This window comes from Nomia melanderi, chromosome 8 (assembly GCF_051020985.1).
Source record: "Nomia melanderi isolate GNS246 chromosome 8, iyNomMela1, whole genome shotgun sequence".
Classification (NCBI taxonomy): domain Eukaryota; kingdom Metazoa; phylum Arthropoda; class Insecta; order Hymenoptera; family Halictidae; genus Nomia; species Nomia melanderi.
The window spans coordinates 18,479,535-18,496,754 of record NC_135006.1 but is presented as its reverse complement, the minus strand read 5'-3'; the positions used below and the strand labels follow the sequence as shown (position 1 = coordinate 18,496,754).

Here is a 17,220-nt window from a genome sequence, read left to right as displayed (position 1 = left end):
GAGGCCGGAACTCGCGTGTTCTTTTATATTACCGACGGCTGTCGTTCACGTTGAAAAGTAACAGTTTCCTTAAAATTGATTGAGCGGATCGTATAGGTGGTCTCTGTATCGGATAGCGTTCGGGGCAAGGGACCTCGAAGTGGCTGTCGAGACACCGTGAAATTAAAAATCGCGGGGGCAATGGGAGGAGAGGAGGCCAGGAGCAGGCTCTTTATCGATCAGCAACCCGTTCCAACTTCTCCGACATCGTTCGAACTTGCTCCTTAAGCTCCAACATTATTATCAAAGTCAATAGTTCGGCGAACTATTCGAACAAATACCCTTACGGGGTCGTATAATCGAAGGGAACGCGGTCGGTGGTTTAAGGGCTGGCCGGGGCTGGTTCTGGGCTGATCCGGGGCTGCTCCGGATTGAAAGAGAAAGTTGCGAAAAGCAGGGTCACTCTCTTGTCCCGGGCTGGAAACCCATCGCGCGCGCTCGTCAGCGAGAGAGAGAGAGAGAGAGAGGGGGAGCGATCGCTTTATTAAAAGTTCCAGATGCCGCCACCCGATCGACGATTCGCCCGCTGAAACTTTCTAAACCCGATATATCCATGGATTTTCCCGGCGAACGGAGAAACAAGAAGAAGATCTTTCTGCTCGTTGATTTCGCGAGCTCGTCGATAGAAATGTCTCGGCCGTGTTGTTTGATAAAGTTGCAGCCTTCCTGCCAAATCGAACAACCGACGTTGAAACGCGCGGCCCGAATCGAAACGCTGCCGGTATCGAAAAATTCCATAGGAAATTCCAACGATAGTTTCCTACCGGAGAAAAAGCAGTACGATCATCGCATAATTGGCGAAACAGTCGACGCGAAGCGTTAGCGCTATATCGTCGAGTACGGTGGGAATCACTGGCGGTGATTCGAAAGCGAAATCAGTTGGAAATTCCGGGGAAAACACGCGGGAACAGTGGCCGATATTTTATCATGGACGTCCGAAATTGGTAGCAGCGGAGTCCGCGCTATCACGGGACAATAAATCGAATTCCGGGCTCGCGGTGCGTGTTAATTCGTCGCGGCGCAACGGCGAGCAACGGCGAGCAACGGCGAGCAACGGCGAGCACGGCTCCGCGTTCCGAAAACACTCGACTGATTTATCGGGCAAATAATTCGGCCGTTCATCGTGCTACGCCGGCGGTTCGTTAATAATTTCTCTGCGGCGAGTACGATACAGCGGGACGGGCGGAACCGAGTCGGAAAAGGAACGAGAGCTTCGGACGAGGGCCGAAATTCGATTCGCGCGGCAGATACCCGCGGACAAAGACAACTCGCGATCTCAACCTCGCGATCGTTCGTTCGAAACTCGACCGGATACGAATTCGTTTATGAACTACCGTGGATTTATCGGTAGCAATTTATCGGTTAGCGATTCGTATTTCTATTCGACCGCCGGGCAGTGCGTTTCGTCGGTATCCGTATAAACGCCAACATCGTCCGCGTTACGTTTCGCAAAGAATATTTTATCCGTGTATCTCTCGAATCTCCAGGTAGTATAATCTCGTCGAATAGATTTCTTCTGAAAATAACAACGTTACGATGATTATTCGATAATCGAACTATCCGATAGGCAAACGTCGAGGGAAGGATCGGCGACCGGCAGGCTTTATCCTCGTAATTCGTAGCTAACCGGTGTTTCTTATGACGCCTGTTTCACGGTTGTCGGACGCGTGCGGTTCGATAACGAGCCGCCGCAATTGCAAGCTGCACGGGCTACGAGCAAGAGCTGCGAGCAAGAGCAAGAGCTGCGAGCGCGGGCACCGATCGAATACCCGATACCCTCGATTACGGCCGCCTTCTAATGGTCCATGGTCACTCGTAGCTCACCTTCGACCTTCGTTATTGCGGGATCCTTACTCTCGACGTAAATTATGAGCCAGGCTCACCGGTGTCGGAAAAGGAATCTTATTTAGAAATTTCCTTCGGAACACGCCAATTACGCAACCCGGTCTATCTCCGCGTAAACATCAAATTTGTCTGCTGCAATTTATTAGGAAAAAATTCGTTCCTTTTACTTTTACTTACTAAGATATTTCGTTTAGTTTCGATTCAAAGAAAACACTGCAAGGATAGGTTCATTCGGCGTCCACTCTCGGGCTTCTTTTCATTCGAGGAGAACGTAATTCAACTTCGTGTACAGGTGCATCCTCGAGGTTTCGAATTTCCATTGCGCGGGTTCCTTGACCCGCTCGACGGGCCGGCGGCTCGGCTGCCCGGCCGCCCGGCTGATCGATAGATTTATTTCGAAGTTGTTACACCGAGATGTTACTGGCCGTTGATCCTCGCACGCCTGCGACTCCTACGAGTCCTGCATCGGTGTAAACGGAGCAGCGGATACGCGCGATGCAGACGTTGCGGAATGCGGCATGCGGCGCGTCGCAGAGCCGTACGCGATCCCTGCTGTTCGTTAATTCGCGTTCGCGATTCGCGAATCTGTATCCGATGCGTCAATGATAACTTGAAAAACTAGTACTCGCGTACGCGTGATAGTCGGAAAAATCCGAAATCGAGACAGACATTTCCTTCTCGATGTGATCGAGCGAAGCGTAGGTACGCTCGAAAGTTGATCGCCGTCGCGATACTAAACGACCGGCATGGCGATAAATAACTGCGTAATCGGTGTAGAATTAACAAGCATAAAACTGTCCGCGGCTCTCGTGATCTGCAATTAAGGATTGTGTCATTGAGCGGGGATGGTGCGAGAGGGAGGGAGGGAGGGAGGGAGGGTGCGCGTTAAATTCACCCCATAAATAATTCATACGGCGAAGGTTGCACGCGGCGATACACCGGCCATTATGTGGACGAACCAGGTGAGGGGTTGCGCCGATCAATTATGAATATTCAGCGCAGTTCGCACATCGTATGTTGCGAAACTGTCCGGCATTAATCCGTCCGGTGCACGCGATGGTGCGCGCGTGCGCAAGTACGCGCGCTTTCCGGGACCCCATCGGAACCGAACCACCTTCTTCCGGGACGGAGAAATGGGCCAGGTTTCGGTTCATTTATGTTTTCAGAAATTATTTGTCTTTCTCTACTTCCGGCGAGTAAGATAGAGGTTTCGATGAAAAAACTATTCCGGTATCGGGCGGCAACGCATTTTGAACTATCGCGTAATAGAATGTTTCGGTGGAACGAAAGCTACGGATGTTGTCCGGAAAAAACCGCAACTCGAAGACATAAATGGTCGGACGGTAATCTGGTTCGGTCTGCATTTCCGTTTTAATGCATCGGTCCTGCGGTATCGCGAACCACGCGATTTTTCTTTGAACCGGACCATCCGAACGGGCTTGCGTAATTAACGGCGCCGATCGTGCAACCTCGTAGAACTGTGTCTTCTACCTTTAATATCCTCCTCCTCCTCTATGATGATTTTAGTTTATTTTCCAATTATATTACACTCGTACGCGTACAGGTGGTATCGGTGAAAATAATGATACTTATTCTCGACGACGTTACGACTCTCGAGAGGAAGTCGGACGCGTCCGAATTTCAATTTCCGTCAAAGTTTCGGCGATACACGACGTGTAAAGAGGAATTACTCGGAGCATGCCGAGGGCGAGCGTGCATCGTCCCTCGTGAGGCTCCGCGCCACCGTTCCGTCTAACGGCTGAATTCCAAATGATACAGTCGTATCGCTGCAACGGAGCTTCTTTTTCGGAAAAGCCAATTATTTCCATTGCCGCCGGATAATAAGAACGATGAAATCGTTTGGTCGTTTCAGGCGTGCAAAGGACCCTTCACGTGCTGCACAACTCCGAGCAACCGGCCTCGGTGTTCGCGATCCTCGAGTCCGGAAATAAAGTGGTGCCGCTGATAGCGGACGGCCTGTTCGACCTGCTCATGTACAAGATGTCCAGCATCTACACGAACAAAATGCAGAAGATGGAGTCGAAGGGGCCGCGGTTCGAGATCGGCGATTTCTGCGTGAAGCTCGGCAGCGTCACCATCAATCAGAATTTCAAAGGTGTTCTGGTCGAAGTAAGTTACCACTCGACCAACTATCGAACGCGCGAACGTTCGATTGACCGTTCTTCGATTGTTTTCAACCGGAACCAAGAGAGCAGAGGCACTGGTCGGTCCCTTCCGCGTGCGCTAGCAATCAATAGCCGCGGCGCGCATCGTGTCGATCGATACGACGACGACGACGACGACGACGACGACGACGACGACGACGACGACGACGACGACGACGACGACGACGAGTCCCGCAACAGCCACGACGTATCCGGAAGCGGCCGGCTGAAATCTATTTTCCTCGGATTTGATCGTCGGTTAACGCGGCGGCCGTTTCGCTCCGTTTCGCTCCGTTTCCGAGGGTTCGCGCGGACGAGTCGCTGTACCTCGTAACGAGTTGCACGAAAATCCCCCCGGGCCAGACATCTGCCGCGATTATTCGTTCGACCGATTATCTTTGCTCCGTCCACCCCTCGCGAACCCTCGGCGAAGAGAAAAGTTTGCGCGCGTTTGAAAAGTTGCAGACACCCAGGCCGGAACTGCGATTTAAAACGGAACAGATGCCTGGTTCCCCCTTATCCCCGCAGCCTAGAACCTCGCGTCGCGACGCGTATTTCTTTCTTTCGGATCGGCAACGAAAGAAACGTTCCTCTTCTGCGTTCCGCGAGCTTAGACCCGCGAGCGAATTGTTGCCGGTGCGAGCGCTATTACAGCGGCAATGGCCGACAAGGACTTCCGTTCTACCGAGGCTCGGAGCTGTTCGTGTCGGAGGAATGTGCCGGGCTACGTGGCCTCCAAGCGATCCGTCGGCCATTCGTATCGGTAACGGCGCTGTTTGTACCCTCCCACGACGTCGAATACGTTACGATAAACCCCCGGTTCCCCCATTCATTTCACCGGAGAAATACTACGGCGTCGGGGTCCGCCGACTGCCTTTAACTCACGGTCTGCCTTGAACTCGGTGTCCGCTCCGTTTCTCCGTAGAGAAGAAAAACGACGCGACGCTGCGTTGCGAGGGAACGCGAGGTAACACCGAACTGTCATCCCCTGTTCGAATTAATAGAAAGAAGCCGCGCGTTCCCATAAAACAGCTTTTATCGGCGTACCGTTCGGAAACCGTTTACTCGTACGAACGGGCGTAAAGGGAATAGGATCGCAAATATCTCGCTAATAGTCTGTTTCGGTTTCCGAAATTCGGTAAATTCGGTAAATTCGGTAAATTCGGTAAATTAGGTGCGGTTTACTCGCGCTCGCGAAACTTCTCGCCGGCACGAAAGATCCAAGCGGAAGGGGTCGCGCAAGATCGGTACGCTCGCGAGGAGCTTCTCGGGACGCGACGTTTATGCAACCGTTGAAAAGCCGGCGGTCCAGATCGAAGCGATAGCTGATCCTTCTTGGCACCGACCGGCCCAAAGATCTTGATCAGCGGGGAAAACCAACTGAAAGAGCGACGCGTCGTTTCGTCGGTCTATCCTTTCGTGGATTTATCGTGATCGGAACGTAGCACGTATTTTCCGTAGTTTCCGCAGTTTCCGCAGTTTCCGCAGTTTCGCGTGTGTCGACTAAACTTCGCGTGCCATATTCGCAAATATTCCTCTCTCGAATCGGCACGAATGCACCGGGAAAACCAGTCGGAAACTTTCCATTGTTTGAACTGAAAATATGCACTTGTCGGTTTCTATGTACCGATCCTGTTAACAGGATACGCGGCACGGCAAATGCCTGTAACGGATTTAACGTTCGCGGAAGGACGCCGAGGAACGCGTTGTTTGATCGAAACGAGAAACGACAGTCGAATAATGTTTAATAACCGAGGCGTTATTTGCCATAGACGGTTTATATCCGGCAAGGTTCCCTTCTTTCATGGAAAGAATAAAGCGCAACGCTCGAGAGAACGCACACCGATATACACCCATTCTCATTTGTTTCTTCCTCTCGTTTTCATTCTGGTCAGCCAATGATCCGGCAAAAGTGCCATTTCCGAGCCGAGCGTTGCGCAAAGAGCGTTTGTCTACATGTCCGCCATTCTTCGGCCGTCTCGCGTCGAAATAAAAGGGAGGAAACGTTTTACCGCTATGATATTCTTCCTTAATTGAACTCCATTATCGTTCGTTTATTATGATACGTTGTTGCCTTTAATGTTTTCCGCAGGTTGAATACAGACCCTGCGTTGTTCCCGGAAGTTCGTGGGAGTTGATGCGGGAATTCTTGCAGGGTTTCCTTGGACCCACAGTGTCCAATCAAGCGCCGCAATATTTGCAGGTAATCGTTTCATCGTAGTCGATTCGTTTAAAGTTTTCTAGCAGTCGTTTTTTAAAGATTTCTATAATTGTTGCGCCTCTAGAACCGGATGAACGATATTTATCAGCCGTTGGACACCATACAACAATATTTGGAACATTTCGGTCAGTACAGAAAGGCCACGGGCGTGATTTAAGCTAATACCGACTCAGTGTACGTAATATCGAATCGAAAATATTATTTGACAACGATTCGAACATTCTAAACTATCCACTTCGGATCATTAAACTATCCACCTTCGATGTACGTGTGCGACTTTGAATCGATGGCGACATCTGTACCAGATGCGATACACTTTCCCACCGAGTTTACGTTGGTAATTCTTTATTCGAGCGATGCATCTTATCGATAAAAAAGCAATCTGCATACTACACCGATAAACATTCCAACGTTGATGTGTTTCAAAGTCTTGGATTCTTGGATTATTTGCATTTTACCGTTGCCTTTTACTGTTGTCGCAGAGTATAAATCTGTAATGTATACGTATGTACATGTATGTATCTATACGTGTAGCTCTGTGAAATTCACCTTTAAGTCTTTCTCACCGTGAATCTGTTTGCACTGGAAATGTGAATAATTTTAGAAACGAATGACACCGCAGATATGCAATTACGTTAACCCTGCGTATCGGGTTAATTATGAAACGGGTCCACTTTATATGGAAACGTGTTGAAACGGGTTACCGTGTGTGCGCGTACAAACGATCTAAATACGCGTAATCGGAATCTATGAAGTTGTCGGAAAAATACCAACCGCTTGAACAGATTCAAAAATATATATCTTCTCTTTCCATGTATTATATTCTTCAACTGTTTTCGTGCGTACAACCTTCGAACGAGGCTGAAATAAAGAGCATTATAGTCCTGAATCTCGTGTAGTTCTACTCCGAACTTACATAAACTACGATACAAGATACTATGTAATTGTAATCTATGAATCTGTCTCTTGGAAAATGTAAATCAGCATGAATATATCCGGTACTCGGTAATGAGCGTTCAAAGTCTGGAATCGTTTATGTTTATGTAGCGTTTTAACCGAACGAGAGACGCTCCGCGATCCCGTCGTGTCTGAATCTAACAATCGAGAGAATCGAAACAATTTCATTGGTCGCTCGAAGATATTTCTGCAATCGTACGATCGGACGATTACAGCGCCGCGTTCTGCCGCAAGCCGTGATCGTTGGCGCAGTATTACAGTACGCTCGAAGCGTGGTCATCGCGAGTCGGTTTTTCGTCGTTGAACTGCCACGTATCGAACAAATTTCGAGCAATAATGGAGGTATTTATCAACGAAATATCTATTATTCCTTACAACAAACTATTTCCCTTAAAAACCGGTTTTCGTAATCAAGTACTTCTATTGTTTTTTAGATTCAAATATTGACTGCAAAGTCATCCAAGTTCGTGGCCAATGTGTCCGTAAGTAGTAAACATCTAATGACAAAGTCCAACAGGAAATGATCAGGTTGCATCCGATGTAGAGCTTTTACAGTTAACTTACGATTACTGTTCACGTAGAAGATATTTACAAGCTGTACCTCGAGTAGTTTTAATTTATGTACAGTGGAATAACTCTCTTCGGACGGTTGTGAAAATAACTTTTCACAACTCAAATTGTATAGAGTTGTTCGTAAAACTGTGCTCTACTTTAAATTTCCGATAAGATGGTTTTACCATAAATTTCCATATTGATGTATCTTTTGCGAGTTGACGTATTATTTCATTTATACATTCAGGTAAAGCCAACTACTACCATTAAAGAAGTTAAGGAAGAGTTACATAAGTTAAAGAAAGCACCGCACGTTCATAGACAAAGCTTGAGACTAGATCCGAAAGGGAAAGCTGTAGCAGATTCGGACACGCTGCAAAGTTTGTCCATTGGCGACGGTGGGAAGTTATATTTAAAAGATCTTGGACCGCAAATCAGTTGGAAATCTGTATTCCTCGTGGAATACGCCGGTCCCTTAGTCTTATACTTGTGGATATACAATCGCCCATGGATATTTTATGGCGATGTCGTAACATCCAAGGTCGACGAAACTGTAAAGTAAGTCTATTTAACGCGCGTAGTAGAATTTAATGATAAATCTCTGAACGTATAAAACTTTAGCGTTGCAGCTATTTGTTGGACCATACATTACGCCAAGAGGCTACTGGAAACATTGTTCGTGCACCGATTTAGCCACGCGACGATGCCGTTGCGCAATCTTTTCAAAAATTCCTCTTACTATTGGTTGTTCGCCGCGTACGTGGCCTACCATGTAAACCACCCACTGTACACGCCACCTAACAAACTGAAATTCAACGTGGGAGTAGTAATGTTTGCGCTGTGCGAACTGGGCAACCTGAGCATTCATTTAGCTTTAAGGAATTTGAGACCAGCAGGATCTACAGTGAGGAAGATACCTGTAGCTACTTCGAATCCATTCACGTTCCTATTTAATCTGGTTTCGTGTCCAAACTATACTTACGAAGTTGGCAGTTGGATCGGTTTCACCATCATGACCTCTTGTCTTCCAGGTACGAACGTAGATTCTAGTTTGTCGAGAGGAGAGTAACGTACAAGATTATACTATAATTGTTCGTTTCAGCTGGTTTGTTCACTCTCGCGGGTGCGTATCAGATGACTGTCTGGGCATTAGGAAAGCATAAGGCGTACAAGAAAGAATTTCCCAACTATCCGAAAAACAGGAAATCCATCTTTCCATTTTTGCTCTAAATACTTGGCAGTAATATCAATTTAGGGACGTGTAACATTGGTAATTATATTAGCCTCGTATTTCTAAGATCTCTGGATTTTGTTACTTATATTTTTATTATTATTTGAATAAATAATTTACATGGGAATCGTTGTTCTACCGTACTTGTATACGTCGATTTATTTATAATGTATCGTTTCAAAATAGACGAATCTGTTAGCTAAAAGTTCGATTTAATTATTTTCTCCTCGCAGGGTAACTTGTTTATCAATTTGAGCATATCATCCTTCAGCGCGTCTATGATATCGTGACACTCCCGCATCTCGACTTTGTAGTTGTTCCGCAACTGTTCGTACCCGTAGCATGCATTCTGAAACTTCTGTTTCGCTTCCGAAGGTGTAATCTCTTTACCGGTCAGACCGAGGAGACATTCCATGTGCAGTATATGTTTCCTCGCGTCTTTCAGCTGTTCCCTCAAAGCGTTCAGTTCGGTGATCAACGCGATATTCTCCTCTATCGTTTTATCCATCTGCTGACCTATGCCGGGTTTATCTCGGAAAACTTGCTTTCTGAGAGAAGCTATCGTCCTTTCCAGATGATCCCTCTGCTTGGCGAACTCGCATTGAGCGTCAAAGTCTGCTTTACGACTGCGCAAAAAATCGTCGCTGGCACTGTACTTGTGATACAATTTGGTTACGGCGTTCTTCAACGCCTGCGGCTGCTGCACAAGCCCGGACGCGTCCAACAAGTCGACGCGAATCCTTTTCAAGAGTCGCCGACACCTTTTGCCCGTGTGCGTCTCGCGTTGCAGTTCGCGCCTCGCGGCTGCCAGTTTCTCCCTCAATTCGTGCAACTGTAATTCCAAACTGACGTTGGTTTTATGGAGATTTACCAGCTCCGTCTCCATGTCCCGTATCTTGTCCTTGAGCTCGATGATCTCTTGATCCCGCGGTTCTATCTGGTTCTTCAGCTCGGTTATCTTATAATTGAGCACGAACTTGAACTTCTCCAACTCCTGGTTCGAACGTTTCAGCTCGTATATCTGGCTTTCTCTGTCCTGAATCGTCAGATCTCTCTCGTCGATCTCTTGCTTCAGCTCCTGCTTGTTCTTCTCGAGTTCCCGAATGAACGTCTGAAAGTAACTGTACTCGCTCTGAACGCGTTGCACTTGCCTCTTCAACTCCTGCACAGATTTCTCGCTGACTATGTATTTGTTCCGTATCATTCCAGCTTCTCCTTTCAGCTTCAAGTTGAGCTCTTTCTGTTCGCGCAACAAGTTCTCGTAATTCGTCCTTAACTCGAGTATCTCTTGATCCGCGTCGTCCTCTATCCGCGCCGCGATCTTTTCGTGGATCCTCGCCTGATGCGTCATTTCGTCTTGCGTTTCTTCCAGTTGCAATTTCCCCTGGTGCAACAGGGCCTCGTATTTCGCCGTGGCGCTCTCCAGCTGATCCCCTTTGAGTTTCTCGAGTTCCTCGAGCCGTTTCTCGTAATCTTGTCGCGTGGCGTTCAGGTGGTTCTCCAGTTGCAAGTACTTGTCGTACTCTGCGATCAGTTTCGCGTCGTAGCCGACTTCCAGCCGCTTGATCGTCTCCTTCTGATCCTTCCTCATGGTGTCTATCTCCGCGTTGATTATGTTCAGCTCGTTCCTGTGATCCTCTTTCAGCTTGCCGATCTTATCCCGGAGCTCCTCGATCGCTTCGCAGTAGCCTTTGTGCAGATCCCGCACCTTGTCGTTGTGCTGCAGCTCGATTTGCCGCGTCTTGTACGCGAGCTCGGTCTCGCGTTCCCTCATTCTGACGTTCAGGTCCTGTACGGTCTGTATTTTCTCGAGCAAGTCGCCTTTGCCGATCAACACTTCGTTCGTGTACTTTGCTTCTTTGCCCGTCTTTCCCTTCCCCTCGGCATCGTACAGTTTCCAGATACATAAACTACCGTCGATTCCCGTCGACACTAAGTACTGCTGATTGTACGAAAGTGCGATCTGCAAAAGCGTAACAGCACCGCGTCACATGCGAACGTTCAAACCAGTCCTATAAAGCGAATATCGTGGTATTATGCTAAACGTAAACCGTCGAACGCTATCTCCGGTTGCGACTCGCTCCCGGTATTTCTGTACCTTCGTAACATGGACGGAATGAACGTTGAATTCCGAATAGACTACCGGCTCTTGAAGAGGGTATTTCACCGATAAGATGTTCCCGCCGGCGCAAACCACGAATAAGACCTGATCCTGTTTCCCTAACACCATATTGCTCATGCTCGTCCCTGGAATATTGTATTCCCGGGCTACCTGAAAAACAATGTTCCACGCTGTACCGTACGATCGGAGAAGGAGAACGGAGGTACTTTCCGTGAATGAATTACCGCGTTTTCCTTGATCTCGCGTACGAAGCTGTCATCTCCGATACAGTACGCGACCTGTTCGTCAGCGGACAGGGCGATATCGTGCAAACTCGAGTTCTTCAGAATGACCTCCGCCGTACGTGCGCCAGTATTGATATCCCACTGATATATGGCGCCCTCGCTTCCCAACGTGAGCAATTTCGTGTCCGTTCGCGACCACAGTAAAGCTTTCACTCTGCTGGTGTGTCCTTTTAAAATCGAATGATGGGCAAAGTCGACGGTCGTGTAAACTTGCACGATATTTTCGTTGACGGCGGCAAACGAGTGCCCGCCGTGACTGAAAGTTACGGTCTTGCAGCATCTTATGGGAAATTCTTCCATGGTTAATAAGTCGTCTATCAGTATAGAGAGGAAGCGTAGCTTGTCGCTGAAGCCGACTAAACAGAACAATCCAGTGGGATGCAAGGAAAGCCCGCAGATACGTTCCGTGTATTGTTTGCACAAAATCAAATTTCCCGACTCAAAGTCCCACAGCCTCGCGCTGTGATCGAGCTCTCCGCAAGTCATGAAGATCGATTTCCAAGCGCACATCGACAAACTACCGATAGGCCCGTAATGCAACGCTTGGCCCATGATCTCCAATTCCTGCGGTTCGGGATCCGCGCTCAGGTCCGGACCCCACAATGCCGCTTGAAACAATTGGGGCCAACCGGTGGTCACCGCTAAATGATCGAAGCTGATGTTGACGCTTATGCTATTGACTCGATACAAATCGTAACGATCGTGCTCCGATGATTGCGCGGGAACCGCGTAGACGTTCCTTTTCACGTATTTATGGTAACCTTCTCTCTCGAAGAGGACGACCGTTCCGAAGCCGTGAGCGAACGCGAACCCCTTCGGGAAAGCGGTTAGGCAGCGAACGTTGTTCGGCCATTCGGCATTCTCTTTGGCGTCCGTCAACGAGCCGGTCGTTTGTACAACGTACTCTTCGCGTATTCGAAGATTCATAGAAGCGGTCTCGCTGGCTTTGTAAATGTTTTTCAAGTCGCCGTTCTCCAAATAAAGTATTCTACCATCTTTGGTCCCGAGCAACAGTCTGTCAGAGTTCAGCCAACACATGGAGCACGCGAGTATATTGTCCGCTTTCGAGAATCCGTACGGTCGCCAAACGGTCTCGGACAGGCTCAACAGCTTGAAGACGCGCGAACCCCCAACCGCGACTACTCCTACATCGGACGGATTACAAGCTAATAACTCGACGGTCGCCGAGTTAGGCGGTGTTTGCTGAGTGCCTACTTTGATCTTCGACTCCAGTTTGCCCCTCTCCCAATTGTAGTAGAGCATCTTCTGGTCGGGCTCCCCCGTCACCGCTGCCAGGTACTTGTTGTCGAAACTGAACCCGGCGCAGGTGAATTTAGTGACCTCGGGTGCCTCGTAGGGAATGCCGAGCACCTTCCGCCTCTTCAGCGTCTGAACGTCGTATACGGATATGGTGGGTCTTTCTCCGACCTCGCAAGTTGCCACGTATTTCCTGAAACGTACAGAGTCAGAGATTTTCTGCCGAATAACGCTATCGAATCGGATCAGACGTACTTATTAGGGGTAACGGAAATAATGTTTATCTCACGTTTATCGGGCAAACGTAACAATCGTTGGCGACCTTGCGGAATCTGATGAAGCGATATTACGTTACCGGCAGGATATAAGATTTCCGCGTCCGAAATGTAATGAGCGTTCGAGATTATGTCAGTCTTTAAACCGTAAAATATTCTGGCTTGCAACGAAGCCGGCATCTTCGGCAGTTTATTTCTTTTCCCGCTAACCGATAAAACGACGGTCCGCGAGGATCTCTGTGCGACGTGTTGTTACGCGTCGCTGACATTACCATGGTAACGAATCTTTCGGACTGATGATCGATAATGAAAGCATAAACGTTACTTTGCACCTTTCTCGTCAATCGTGCGAATAATTATCGAAGAAGCGAACCTTGGATTTCTATTTATCGTTCGTCGAGGCCTCTCTTGAGACCGTGTACAGTGTAAAAATAAATGTATGAAATATCGAAAGAATGGAAAAGGAGAGGAATTAAAAAGTATATATTTATTAAAGCGATATAAAAAGTTATAAAATGAAAATAGTTTTTGTCGTTTACCCGTAGAAAACCCACAGTCGATAAATTGTAAAATATGAGTTTTCGGCTGAGCTGCCATCTGATCGAAATACATGGAACTACATAGTTATGAGAATTTTTTCTGTAAAAGCACCGTCGGTAATAAGAGTTGTCGGTGTTACCGTTAGTCGGTACTGAAGGTACTGTAGAACAGCTCGCATGAAATGCCAATAGACGAGACGTCTGTAGAGATCGTAAGTCTGTGACTACGCTATATTAGATTTGGGTGTACTCGTAGTGTTCGCAGGCCTGCTTCGCGTATTTCATCGAAGTGTAAATCAAATGTGAGATTTCGATTATTTCTTCGGATTATTATATAAAAGTGTTCGCTTATAGATATCCTTTTTTCCACGAAATATACAATTTACACCATGAAAAGGTATTTAATAGAGCAACTTTGGAATCTATATTATATATTTTATTGTAACCAATTCACATTGATTGGCTGGTATTCTTAGTATATGAGTTACAGATTCTTTTAACACATTTGAAGGATCATGCAAAAATCAAGTTACATATCGAGTATAAATTAATGATTTTATAATAAAAGTGGGAGCATAAATTCAACGATTCGCACTTATTATTTATTTCACTTGCTTGGTCGTAAACTTTTGAAAAATCGATTTAAATTGTATCGCCTACGCCTACAGGTACTGGTTTGTAATTACTGCTATTGAAAATATTATCGTTGCGATATAATTATAGAAAAAAATGACGTATCGATGCAACTAAAGTACGCACATTCAATTTTATACGTTTTCTTGTAACACGTACTTAGGTGGCTCGTCGAAAATTCCATTAACATTAGTCGAAATGGAATTCGTTTGTTTAACCGCTTTTCAATGGTTTTCTCGTAATAAATTCTAATTAACCCTTCTTCTTACTGTAAGATACTAAACGTTAGAATGGGAGAAAGTCACTGGAAGGATTGGAGGCCTTTCGTTTATGGAGGGATAGCTTCGATTATCGCAGAATTAGGTAAAAACCATTAGATTCTACAATGCATAGTAAAATCCATTTTTTATGTTTATCGTATTCATGAAAACGTTTCTCGTTAGGTACCTTCCCTTTAGATACAACCAAGACTCGTTTACAAATTCAAGGGCAGAAATTAGACAAGAAACATTCTCATTTAAGATATTCCGGTATGACGGATGCTCTGGTACAGATATCGAAACAAGAAGGATTTAAAGCTTTATATTCTGGGTAAGCATGATCGAACGATTATAAAATTTACAATATTATCCGTTGTTAGCAACATATTTTATTATACAGAATTAGTTCGGCTATTCTAAGGCAAGCCACTTATGGAACTATCAAATTTGGCACCTATTATTCGTTAAAGCAAACAGCCATGGATAAATGGAAAACAGATGATTTAGTTGTTATAAATATTGTATGTGCCGCATTAGCAGGTGCTATATCAAGCGCGATAGCTAATCCCACCGATGTAGTAAAAGTTCGCATGCAATCCGGTTCCGATCCAAATTTATCGTTGTACGGTTGTTTTAAAGATGTATATCAACACGAAGGTATACATGGTTTATGGAGGGTACGTGGAGCATTTATATTGAATATTTGCCAGGAAAATATTTTCTACTAATACTTTTCTGTATAGGGTGTAGGACCCACTGCGCAAAGGGCAGCAATTATAGCTGCTGTAGAATTACCTATATACGACTATAGTAAAAATAAACTAATGGCTCTTCTGGAAGACAGTGTTACTAATCATTTTCTGTAAGTAAGTTATGCTAACATATGCGGTAATGTTAATACTAATTTATTAATTGTACTCGACGTTCACTGGTTTCAAGTATTCGTAAATTTCATTTACCTCCAAATTTATTGTATAATATTTCAATTCTAATATTAATTAACCCTTATCCGGGCTGTTTGCATCTTGTAATATGTTCAATATTATAATAATACTATTCTACTAACATTAATGATATTATTAATGTAAAAATCATTTGAAACATTCTTTTACAGTATGTGATGTCATGTGAGTATATCTAAAGAAATTAAGTTAAATTTACATTTTAGTTTACAATGTTCTCAATAACAATGTATTGTTTATCGTTTGTGGTATTATTGTTTACTCTTTTTTTCCTTAAAAAAAGTGGTAATACTCTATAGAAAAGAATTTAGGCCCAGAAATAGTACCTAACTTCATTAAATGCTGTGTTGGTGATCAATTTTTGTGGAAAGGAAGTAATATTTTTCTAAAACTGAAAAATTTTATTTCCAGGTTCTTTCACACTGTCGTGTACATGGACACATGCAGTACATGGATATTGAGATGACTCCAGAGAAACAAAATGGAAGTCACGTTTGACATTCCTGTTTCATATGACATTCATTGAAACTGTTATCCAGATGACTAAACATCTTGAATTACTTCACGAACATTGTTTTGGTTAGCATTTGTCAATCAAATTAACTTTAAATTTCTTCGTCGTTAAATTCTTTGCTTAATATTTCTTAATATTTCTTAAATTTACTGTTACATTCACTCGACTTTTATCAAGTTTTCTATCATTTTACTTGGAAATTTTGCTCTATCTAAAAATGAGAAACAAAATTTTCTGTATAAATAACTTTTCCTTACTGCATTAGACATCGCAATTCGATTTTAATAAACAATGCCTGGATAAGGGTTGCACTAAACGATTACAAAGATGGAATAAGAATTAGGATTTTCTTAAATAGTTCGTAATATTCATTTAAATGTACATTAATACATCTAAGATTGAAATTTGATATAGGATATAAAATTTACCATTGTGTTCATAAATATACGTATACATAATCAATGTATGTACATTTTAGGTCCAGTTTCATAGCAAGTATGGGAAGTGCAGTAGCTTCTACTCCTATAGACGTTGTTCGTGTAAGTATATTACAATCCTTCGTCGTCGAAATATTTTAAATAGGTAATCATGTTATTGTAGACGCGTTTAATGAATCAAAGGAGGCCTCATATTTACAGTGGAAGTATAGACTGTTTTGTTCAGGTAAGTAATTACATATCAACTAGAGATTTCGTCTGTACTTACGGAATTAGTATAAAATTCATTTCTTTTTATAGACATTTAAAAACGAAGGATTTCTAGCGTTATACAAAGGTTTTATACCTACATGGTTTAGAATGGGCCCATGGAACATTATATTTTTTATAACTTACGAACAATTGAAACACCTGGACCAATCGCATTGATCGCTAAATAGATAAAGCAAAAGGAGTATGTATGTGTGTGCGTGTATGCGTATGTTCGTGTAGATATACTAAATTTTGAAAATAACAGAAAGTAACTTAATTTTTTGTGTTTACAAACTTTATTTGTATAAGCGTTAGAATATTTATACTTAAATATATGAAAGTAATTACAAACAAAGAAATTACACAAAAAGAAAGTAGCTGGATTTTTATCAATAGAGGTAAAAACCTAACCAATGAAAGTGAATTAAAAATATAAATGTACTTGATAAAAAGACTATGTATGTTCTTCCTAGTATCTCAATAATACTAGTCAACATTTGAATCTCTAGTGATGGAAATAGCGAATGTATATTGTGTTTGCATTTCATATTTCAGTTTTCATATTTCCAGTACTTACAGATTGTACGAATTTTCTACTGTGTACGTTTCGATTGAATTTTTTTATAAAACCTTCGAGAACAAGTAAAAAGTACACAAAAGCACACGTTGCACTGA

General features: G+C 44.4%; 4 protein-coding genes across 10 annotated transcripts in view; 3 read left to right on the top strand and 1 right to left on the bottom strand.

The window, feature by feature from the left end:
• LOC116427318 (Mediator complex subunit 20) overlaps nucleotides 1-7,449 on the top strand; it is a 92,819-nt gene extending 85,370 nt beyond the window's left edge. Inside the window, exons 4-7 of one of the 3 annotated variants that reach the window (XM_031977505.2) lie at nucleotides 3,758-4,014; nucleotides 6,142-6,252; nucleotides 6,335-6,395; nucleotides 7,318-7,449. In XM_031977505.2, coding sequence (XP_031833365.1) covers nucleotides 3,758-4,014; nucleotides 6,142-6,252; nucleotides 6,335-6,395; nucleotides 7,318-7,325 — 437 coding nt within the window. In that variant the 3' untranslated portion in view covers nucleotides 7,326-7,449. Of the gene's footprint in view, nucleotides 1-3,757; nucleotides 4,015-6,141; nucleotides 6,253-6,309; nucleotides 7,160-7,317 lie in introns of those variants that run through there. The other 2 variants (XM_076370258.1, XM_031977504.2) reach the window with 2 other exon arrangements.
• On the top strand, nucleotides 7,421-9,137 carry LOC116427316 (trans-2,3-enoyl-CoA reductase Sc2). The gene is made up of 5 exons (XM_031977503.2): nucleotides 7,421-7,569; nucleotides 7,662-7,709; nucleotides 8,027-8,337; nucleotides 8,401-8,810; nucleotides 8,882-9,137. Exons 1-5 carry the CDS (start codon nucleotides 7,564-7,566, stop codon nucleotides 9,007-9,009), a joined length of 903 nt encoding a protein of 300 aa, XP_031833363.1. The 5' UTR covers nucleotides 7,421-7,563; the 3' UTR covers nucleotides 9,010-9,137.
• A 71-nt stretch (nucleotides 9,138-9,208) lies between these two features.
• tous (testes of unusual size) lies at nucleotides 9,209-13,182 on the bottom strand. The gene is made up of 4 exons (XM_031977498.2): nucleotides 12,929-13,182; nucleotides 11,357-12,866; nucleotides 11,109-11,282; nucleotides 9,209-10,973 (listed from the first exon to the last, which is right to left on the bottom strand). The coding sequence occupies exons 1-4, from the start codon at nucleotides 13,126-13,128 to the stop codon at nucleotides 9,210-9,212; spliced, it is 3,648 nt and encodes a 1,215-aa protein (XP_031833358.1). The 5' UTR covers nucleotides 13,129-13,182; the 3' UTR covers nucleotide 9,209.
• A 518-nt stretch (nucleotides 13,183-13,700) lies between these two features.
• On the top strand, nucleotides 13,701-16,822 carry Bmcp (uncoupling protein Bmcp mitochondrial). Of its 5 annotated transcripts, none has more exons than XM_031977566.2 (9): nucleotides 13,701-13,884; nucleotides 13,978-14,155; nucleotides 14,396-14,483; nucleotides 14,564-14,711; nucleotides 14,781-15,057; nucleotides 15,124-15,242; nucleotides 16,335-16,395; nucleotides 16,457-16,519; nucleotides 16,594-16,822. In XM_031977566.2, exons 3-9 carry the CDS (start codon nucleotides 14,411-14,413, stop codon nucleotides 16,720-16,722), a joined length of 870 nt encoding a protein of 289 aa, XP_031833426.1. In that variant the 5' UTR covers nucleotides 13,701-13,884; nucleotides 13,978-14,155; nucleotides 14,396-14,410; the 3' UTR covers nucleotides 16,723-16,822. The 5 variants fall into 5 exon arrangements, with proteins under 5 accessions (XP_031833426.1, XP_031833427.1, XP_031833428.1 ...); XM_031977567.2 differs by having other exon boundaries at nucleotides 14,284-14,483; XM_031977568.2 differs by having other exon boundaries at nucleotides 13,964-14,155.
• The last annotated feature ends 398 nt before the right edge of the window (nucleotides 16,823-17,220 follow it).

Bases quoted from the DNA above. Each gene is read 5' to 3' on its own strand.
- LOC116427316 (XM_031977503.2), top strand. The intron at 7,710-8,026 runs GTAAGTAGTAAA...TTATACATTCAG, and splicing joins AGTTCGTGGCCAATGTGTCC to GTAAAGCCAACTACTACCAT. The intron at 8,811-8,881 runs GTACGAACGTAG...TGTTCGTTTCAG, and splicing joins CATGACCTCTTGTCTTCCAG to CTGGTTTGTTCACTCTCGCG.
- tous (XM_031977498.2), bottom strand. From the start codon at position 13,128: ATGCCGGCTTCGTTGCAAGCCAGAATATTTTACGGTTTAAAGACTGAC. The intron at 12,867-12,928 runs GTACGTCTGATC...TGTACGTTTCAG, and splicing joins ATTTCCGTTACCCCTAATAA to GAAATACGTGGCAACTTGCG. The intron at 10,974-11,108 runs GTACAGAAATAC...ACGCTTTTGCAG, and splicing joins ATTCCGTCCATGTTACGAAG to ATCGCACTTTCGTACAATCA.
- Bmcp (XM_031977564.2), top strand. From the start codon at position 14,411: ATGGGAGAAAGTCACTGGAAGGATTGGAGGCCTTTCGTTTATGGAGGG. The intron at 14,484-14,563 runs GTAAAAACCATT...GTTTCTCGTTAG, and splicing joins TTCGATTATCGCAGAATTAG to GTACCTTCCCTTTAGATACA. The intron at 16,520-16,593 runs GTAAGTAATTAC...TTCTTTTTATAG, and splicing joins GTATAGACTGTTTTGTTCAG to ACATTTAAAAACGAAGGATT.